Raw genomic sequence first — 9,141 nt, 5'->3', positions numbered from 1 at the left:
GCTGCACGCAGGTGCTTTGGGGATGACCTGGCCACAAACCCTTCCTCGGGACAGCCACCAAGCCCAGCTACCCTCAGGTGAACCTCCCCTCGCAGGATACCAAGGTCAGACAAATAAAGAGTGTGGCTAAGCTCAGCAAGGTAATTAGCCTCCTTCCTCCTTGGCCTCATTACTGCTGCTGCCCAGGACTGTGCTCAGCACCTTCCCTGGGAATGCCCCTTCCAGAGCACCCTAGGATGCGCTGCCTCCTCAGCTCCCAGACCCTCGCAGCCAGCCCACTTCAGCAGCAGCCTCACCTTCAGCTTCCTAACCTGATTATTTCACCTCCAATCCTCCCCAGCCTTGGGTACATCAAACATCAGTGCAGGTGGTAAGAAGCTCAGAAAATCAGATGGCATCTGCCCTTTCCGAGCCATCCCATTTCCCCATTTAGACCAACAAGAAATCCGATCAGTCAAATCCAATTCTCACTGGGCTGAGAGTCTGGAAAATGGATTATGCAGAATGTCTGGCTTCAGTACCTTGATGTGAGCATCAAGTTGGGCCTGGGAGGAGATCAAAGTGTTTATACCTGTGGATTTAAAAGGGGGACTAAGACTAAAGCACCTTGTGATTTCTCGACAAAAGATCACAAGATTGGTAAGAGATTTTCCACTGGGTTATGCCAGCTCTAACACAAGGGTTATCCCCATGGGCACCGCTGCTGCCTCGTGTCTGCCCAGGCACCCTGCACCTGAGCCCTGTGCTTCACTTAGAGCCCGAAACTCTTCGCAGTTCCCGTTTCAGTCCTGGCAGGGGCAAAACAGGCGCCCTCTCTCGGCAGCACCACCGAGCAACTATTTCAAATTCATTCAGAAAGTGAGTATTTATCGTACGCATGCTTTTCATTGCCATCACACAGCAGTTAAACAGAAGACTCCTTTCCTTCTCTCTCTGCAATGCCATCACCATCTCTGCCTTATGCTTGTCTTACCCAGGTTAGCTGCTGCACTCAGCTCCTTAAAATTCATTTTCCAGTTCCTTAAATCCATTTTGTCAGTCATAAAAACGGTAACTGTAGCCACTCAGGCCTTCAGCTTCATTCTGAGTCAAAAACACTACAAAACAAATTAATAATCCTTTATTAAATTCTTGTTAGAAAATTTCTACCACCAACCACACACGTGCTCAGTGTTAGGATGCCCTCTACCACCCCAGCACAGGACTGCGGGTGTGGGAGGTGCCCAACAGCTCCTCCAGTGCCTGGTCTCACCAGGTGGAGTATGGAAATTCAAAACACTTACACAAAACTACAGTACTCAACTCCATAACTAAAAACTGTGAGAATCAGAAGAGAAGTGCATTACATTGCTTGAGATGCTGAAACTTGAGGAATTAGAGATTTGTACATATCATGAAAGCATTGGCCCATGAGTTGAAAAATCAGCAAAGTGAATCTTTTCTTCCAGGTCCTGATGTTAGCTGGAAGTGAGATTTTTCTTTCAGGTCTTTGACTGATAAACTATTGACTTGAATGAGCTTTGAACAGCAGAAAAAGCTAGAAGTCTAATCTACTCTGATAAGTAGACAGGCCACAAGCGAGTGTATTTACAGAGAACTCTTAGAAAGGCTGTTTAGAAGTGGAAATGTATATGCGTTTGAAATCTAGCACTGATTGTGCCCTACCCTGAATACTTCCTCCCGTTCTGGAGTTTAAACATTGGTTAAACTGACCAAACCACAAACCAGCAAAACGATCACCTAGTGAAAGATAACTGTCATGATTGAAGGCCACAAAAAAAAAACAGGGATTGCAAATCTCTTCATGGACATGACTCGGCCAAGTGATCCCATGGGAAAATAAGTAAAACAGAAAAGCTAATGTTATTTTGCACGTGAATATTTTCTTGTAAAAAAATCCAATAAATCAAATGAAAGTAAACCAAAGTATTAGTCCAGCTCAAATTCTTTCCATATACATGTACTCATATAGGTACATGGGTTAGCTGTAAGAACAGTAGAGCTCAACCTACAAGCTGCACACATTTTATCTGTAGTGTGACTAAATTATGTCCAGTGTAAAACCACTGGACTACTTCAGTAACTCACTTGGATTTTTCTGTCACTCGTTTCATTCTACAGTCCTGCTGACAAAGCAGCACCAGCCCTGCCATCGTGGTGAGACTGCTGAGCAAAACCCAGGTCTTCCTGCATCCTCATTCCACAGGGAACTTCTCCCACTGCAGGGAAACTCCTGGAGCTACTCCTGGCTCGTTCAGTCTTCGCAGAGCAGAGCAAACTATCATAAAACAATGATTCAGTAGAAAACAGGGCCTCAAAAAGCAGAATCACGTTCATGCAAATCTGTCCTCTAGATGTGGCTGTTCAGAAGTACAGCTCCTACTGCTGCTTGGCGTGGAAATGCCTTTTTCCAGCCCCACAGAAACCCATTTGAGTGGGTGTGAGGAGCAGACTTCAGGACACAGCAGGAGACACAAGGAGTTACTGGTCCACCTGCCCAGCCCATACATTTTATTTCCCTCTACTGTGTGCAATCTTGACTTATATCTAATGCAAACCTCATAATGTACTTCTCATTTGATACTGATACATCAGCATTCCAGAACTATACATTATTAGTAGTACAATCTACTAAATATGTGTACATATTGCAGAACAGACTTCCTGACTGCATGAAGTCTGCCATCGGAGCACTTCAGTCGTAGTCCCTTTTGGTTTGATGTTTGTACCTGCAGGTGTTAACAATGCAGGCACTACTCTGTGCTGGAGATGGTACCACCACATCAGGATTTCTCACTTCCTGATTCTGTTGTCAGTGTTAGATACTGCTCAGGATCCACTGCAGTTAGCCACGAGAAGTTTGCTCCTTGGGGTGTAACCAAAAGCCAGAGCTGGCAAACATGGTGTTGTGTACACAGGAAGACTTATTCATGGGCCAAAAATAGTCTCTGGGTACCAGATGTCCTTGCAGTGCACGGGTTTTAGATTGAGATACGGCTTCTTAAACCACTGAAGTTTTCATTTGGATGCCGAGATTGCATTAACAAGGAAAGCCACTACTGCCCAGGAGTAAGAGAGCCACAGCTGTAGTCTGCATCACTTTTTCTGTCATGTCAGAACTGGGTTCTCTTAAAACAAAGCACTCTTCCGCCTCTGCTCTGAGATCCATCCCCCAGGGTTTACATCCATCTGCAACATCTTCATCACCCACTTGTCTTTCCTGGCCCCATCAATGAACTCATCAAGGGACAGCTGCCCTGTGCATGAGATAAGGAGGACACAAGATGGGGAGACAGAACAGGGCAGATAAGACAAGAGGCCAACAGGAAGTCAAAAACACCTCCTATATTTCAGAAGATAATATTCTAATAAGACAAAAGCTATACTTAATTTCCCCAATATAAACTATATAGGCCAGCTAGCTAAAAAAACAACCACACCATAACCCAATCGGTTCACACCTGCCCTGTCCCTTTGGCTAGCACGAAGTGTTGCATTGGCTCACACTTGCAGCTCCAGGAGGAGCTCCACTGCAAGTCTGGTCCTGCAAGCTCCGATTTGGCTGGAGAATTGGCTTTACTCAGGCTGGGACCTGCTCTCTGGCTACCGGGGACGTTCAGAGAACAACATCCATACAGCATCAAAATCCAGACAGAATAGTGAGCCCTGCCTATTTTACATTAAAATAATATTATTTCCTCCCGCTGTACCACGTTGCTCTTGATTCTGACCATGAGCAGACTAGAATGAAACCCAACATGTCATATGAGTAACAAGATCATCCTAAGTGATTTCTTGATAAACATAATTAAAACTAGCCTGCCCAGCACAGATAACTTTTCATTATGCATGAATGCAATCTGAGCCATCAATTCCTTACCATCCCCGTTCTCATCCACTAACTGAAATATCCTGTCCACAACCTCCTCCGGCGTGAGCAGCGGAGTCCTCTCCTCCACCTCTGACCGACACACTTTCTTCAGCTTGTAGATAGACTGAAAAGAAGATCACAGGTTAGAAGAGGTTTGGAAAAAGAGCAGTGGCGAAATTTGTTATTTTACCAGCAGCTTAGAGGTCTCATAAAGGCTGCAGTTTTAATCTTTTTTTCTTGAACCCCCGCCCCTCCAAAATTACGCTCATATGCACTGTGCCTTGAAGCTGCTGCCTCCTGTCTGTTTCCCCTATACAAACAGGTCAGACATCACAAGGCAAGAGTTTTTGCTAGGAAAATCTAACTTTTCAGTATGATTTTTTCTAAGGCCTGAGCAGACCTGAGGCCAGGCACACCTGGGTTTACCCATCCCTCTGTCCCAGGGAGCTCTTCCTAAGCTGCAAGATCAAGCCTGTATTAGCACACATTTTGACCCCCAGTTTCCGCTCCATTTTGCCTCTGGAAAATGGCAGATTTTTATCTATTCCTCCCATCTCATCCAAACATAACAGCCACCTGTTCATTATTATCTCTGCTCATTAGGCTGAAGGGTTTTGTCTGATGTCTTCCCAGAGAGGGGATTAGCAAGGGCCTAACACAGCTCTGGCCAATTCCTGTCTGACCTCAAAACTATAATTGAACCTGTCCCAGACTGGCTCCCCAAATGCTCTCCCACCTGCCCCGGTGAGGCAGGTAACAAGCTAGTTGCTTTTTCCCAGCTGCCAACTTTCTAAAGAACTTGCTTTCCATACACTCAACTTCTCTGATGTCGTCTCTTGATTCTGCATTTCCCCCCAAATCCTAAAATATTTGGTAACCATTGATTCACAAACCCTGCTGTGAAAGGGTAACCCCGCATCGCAGGGGTGACGAGTACAGTCACTAAGTTACCTAAAGCTACATAGCACTAGGTACCAGGTGTCCATCTGCCAAGCCACATGCCTCCTCTCACACCTTCACAGTCACTAAGTAAAACTAAACATAAGCCCAGAAAGGAATAATTACAAATGGAATTTCTCTGCTAATTTATGCCTCCCACTGTGTTCTTGCCCACTGCTCAGGCAGAAAACTTGCTCCTGTAAGGAGCAGGGGGTGAGACACTCTTCCACTACCTAGGGCAGAGAATTTTGGTGTAAAACATCTGGAAGGAAAGTCACAAGCAGAGACACGAGAACCCCACAACAGCTGCCCGCTGTTGATATAGTTGACCCCTCACCGCATCAGGCTCCACCAAACCATTGACCCTTTCACCAAGGTCAGGCATTTTCCCTTCATCACTACCCTTTAGCTGCTTTGAAACCCAGTTATCACAAAAACTGGATGTATCATGATGTTGCCAAAGAATGATTGCTTAAATAACTGATTAGGCAATGCCTACTTACCTCAACAATTTCTAGCAGCTCAGGTTTGTCTATGCAGCCATTCCCATCCTTGTCATACACTTTGAACGTCCACCTCAGCTTGTGTTCCAGTTTTCCTCGTAAAACAAGATTCAAGGCAGCCACATACTCCAGAAAATCAATGGTGTTATCCTGAAGAAACAGAAGAGGATCTGAATGACACAACTGTGTACAGTTGATAGAAATCTGCTAATAAAACCTGGATTTGAAACTGCCAAAAGACACTCCTGGGGACAGTAATGTCTGTGCCATTTAGAGGAGCAGAGCAGCAGCGAGAACAGCCGTGCCCCTCTGTGCCCAGGTATCCCCAGGCGTGACAGTGGAGAGCAAAACAACTCTCCTGCCATGCGAGGCTTGGGGGCACCTGCCAGGACTCCGGAGAGGAGTTTACATTTAAACACCCTGAGATGACAGACAATGCAAATCACATGGAGGATGGGGAGGCAGTTGAGGCACTGGCAAATCTAAACCATGACTGGTCAACATTCTTTTACTTTTGAGTATATAAAATCAATATTTTGTTACATGCCACCTGTTCTGACTGCATATATGTATGCATGCTTCCTCCACTGCATATCAAGCCTGAGTCAGACTTTCCTCCACTGTAACCCCTCCCACCATAACAGATATATATGCATATACATATATATATTTCAGTTAGCAGCATTGGCTATTTGATGATCTTAATTGTAACCGCCTAAACTTAAACCTTTTAATCCATCCACAAACAGTTGAATAAAGGTATTCTGTCCTTATTTAGCATATAGATTTATGAGATAAGCCCATCCCAGTCCACACAAAGCACTGCAGCGTGTGCTCCTTCTGCCCTAGCAGCCCCAGCACCCTTACCTTGCTCATGAAGCACAGTAACAAGGGTGAGAACTTCACCAAAAGACCTCCAGCTTACAGAAGGAAAAGGCAGCAACAAATCTGTGTAAAAATCCCTTGCCACTTACCCCATTCTTATCAAAAGCTCTGAACATGTTTTCAATGTACTCTGCTGCTTCTCGGTTATCCTGGACCCCAAAGAACCTCTTGAATTCATGCATGAAGAGGGTCCCACTGGGACATTCAACCACAAATTTCTTATACCATTCCTGCAATTCAGCAACATCAATCTCTGCTTGCTCCCCTTCAGCATTGGTGAACTGCTGTCCCATTTTGCTCCGTAAATCACGAGGGAAAGAAAAGAAAAGGAACAAAAAGAAGATCCAAAGTCCTTTGCTTGTATTGTCCTTTTAACACTTTGTTGCTTTCCTTTTTTTTTTTTTTTTTTTTTTTTTTTTTTTCCTTCTCACTGTTTTGTGCCTTTATTTGGTATTCTGTCTTTTAATTTATTCTTCCTCCTTCTTCTCCAGGCTGCATTCACCTCCACAGCTCTGTGCGCTCACTTGGCAATTGTAGAGTTGCTTCTCTTCATTAGGGAAGAATAACACGTGGTAGCAGACATACAAAAATAACTAAGATCATTAGGAGATTCCCACCCGTGGGTCACAGAGACCTTCAGATGTTCTGGGCTGTGCCCTATTTAGAAGCAGAATCCAGAGGCTCAGGGTCCTGCACATTAATACCTTCACACTGAATAGCTTGGGAGCTGAGCTTCCCGTTACACATCACCTACAACCCTGCTCACTTCACTGTGGCTTTCCTTAAAGAAGAAAAAAGTATAGCAAGCAAGTTTCCTAACAGTTCCTCCAATAAAGGTATATGCTACCTGTTTGTAGGGGACACACCAATGCCTGAGTGAAACAGGGCATATTAACAAACAACACTCACTAAGAGGAAATCCTGATGAAAATAAGTACGTACAATTCTACTTATGTAAGGAAAAACTGCTAATAGGACTGCCAACATATATGGTAAATCAAATAAGTTCTACCAGCTTTATTCTGTACAAAATAATAGAGAAAACAATAAAGTGCACATGGAGGCAGATGTGCTTATTTGTCTACTTTTCATATTTCATTATTGAAATTCTCACTTGATGGTTACAGATAGCTTTTACTTCTATGCACACATAATTACAGTTGAGATTTCTTCACTTTTGTGCCTTTTTTCTGTTAAAGTACTTCTGCCTATCACTTTTAGGCAGAAATACAGCTCTAATGATAGCCTCTTTTAACCATGTACTTGCTTACTAAATAAACCTGGTATGAGGCAGTGCAGAACCACCTACTACCAAAGGTCACACTCCCTACACAGAACCTCCTGTTCTCCCTTCCTGCTGGGGCCACCAGCTTTTACCCACATCATACCAGGTGTTCCGAATCCAACCATTTATCTGTGTCAGCTGGAAAGAAATGACCTGTAGCTATAAATGTGCCTGAGCCAGGCTGATGTGTAGATAGGATTCTCCTTTTAAGAGGATTGGTGTAGTGTTAATGGGAAACAATGGCCTCTCCATTATAATAATGCTAAATACCATCAGGATTTAAGCTGTTCTTTTTTAGAAGTAGATTGTTTTGGAAAGAAGAGTTTCTAATTTGGAAAAATCACAGGTTAACAGTCATCTCAAAAATGCTACTGCAGGAGTATTTTGTGTCTGGAATAAGGCTTTCTCTGAATCCGCTTATGCCTCTAAGCACCCTATTGATAATAGTGTAAATATAGATATAAAAAATATGCACACAGATTTGCTGGAACACAGCACAACTTTATGCTTCTCTTCTTCATATCTAAGTGTGCCTTGGCAATGGATGGATTCACTTAAGAGTCTTAAGCAAGAAGAGGATAAAAGCTATACAGCAGAAGTAATGATGGATAGGGAAGACCAAGAGAATTATCAGGAAGGTTAAGCTCTTCTCTTTTAATGAAAATACATTTATTTTTTTTAACCTGATAATTTAGAGGAATCATGTTTTTCCCTCTCTGAATGTAGAAGAATGCAACAGCATCAATAAGCTTAATCCTTCCTTTTACAACTGCTGCAGACAAACTTCAGTCCCCGAATCTAAGATGACTTGTATGCCGCAGAGCAGTGTGACATCTGGCTCATCAAGAAGTTATACTGCATCTACCCACTGGTGTCTGCCTTTCAGCTAGGCCTCCTAGAAGGAAGTCTTTGCCAACTACTGTTACTGTCATATTTGTTTTGTTGTATTTTCCATTTCCCTGTGCTCAGTTGCCTTTACTGTATGAAGGGCTTTTCCCCTCAACTGATATTTATTTCATTTTGCCTGACACTGGTGAGGTCACAGCTTCCCTACCAGAGTGACAAACGGCTTTCAAGAAGCGGAGGTGCTTCTGCCGGGGTGCAGGCAGGGAGGGCTCCGCACGTCTTGCACGCTGGTGCGGAGCCTTCCACCATTTTGTGCTGCGCTCCTGCGCCGCGGCTGCAGGCTGGAATGTGAGCGCTGGGAGCACGGAACAAGACTCTGCATGCCTGGGACATTATGTTGCCTCATTGCATAATTTTGTTTTGCCTTATGGGAACTCAGCGATCTGTTCCCAGGAGAGAAAATGGTTCCTCTTTGTTTTGATGACTACAATCTTTTTCAGCTAGGAACAAAGGACTAAAAGAGACTTGAGTTACAAAGTCTAACTGGTGCTATTGCTGGTATCATGACATACAATCATGTTAATAAAAGTGCTGATGGTTTTTGGCACTGAAATTAAATCCCATAGCTCCTGGTATGAAAATTCCTCTGCATATACTCTCATTGTCCTAAGTGCGTAGTCTGCAGACTGCTGATAGAGCTGCTGTCTCCTAGCCAGCAGAACATCACGTTATGATGTACTGTTTATCAGTCAAAGAAGTTCTCTATATGACTTGAAAAAGAGATGCAGGTAGAGGTAAATGTAAGCAGAGAT

General features: G+C 43.8%; 1 protein-coding gene across 1 annotated transcript; it reads right to left on the bottom strand.

The window, feature by feature from the left end:
• Positions 1-1,104: 1,104 nt before the first annotated feature.
• Positions 1,105-6,613, bottom strand: GUCA1B (guanylate cyclase activator 1B). The gene is made up of 4 exons (XM_035347397.1): positions 6,288-6,613; positions 5,314-5,463; positions 3,881-3,995; positions 1,105-3,257 (listed from the first exon to the last, which is right to left on the bottom strand). Exons 1-4 carry the CDS (start codon positions 6,489-6,491, stop codon positions 3,130-3,132), a joined length of 597 nt encoding a protein of 198 aa, XP_035203288.1. The 5' UTR covers positions 6,492-6,613; the 3' UTR covers positions 1,105-3,129.
• Between the last annotated feature and the right edge of the window lie 2,528 nt (positions 6,614-9,141).

The sequence above is a fragment of the Oxyura jamaicensis genome, chromosome 26, assembly GCF_011077185.1.
Source record: "Oxyura jamaicensis isolate SHBP4307 breed ruddy duck chromosome 26, BPBGC_Ojam_1.0, whole genome shotgun sequence".
NCBI classification, from domain to species: Eukaryota; Metazoa; Chordata; class Aves; order Anseriformes; family Anatidae; genus Oxyura; species Oxyura jamaicensis.
The sequence above is the reverse complement of the archived record's forward strand: the minus strand, read 5'-3'. Positions and strand labels throughout refer to the sequence as shown.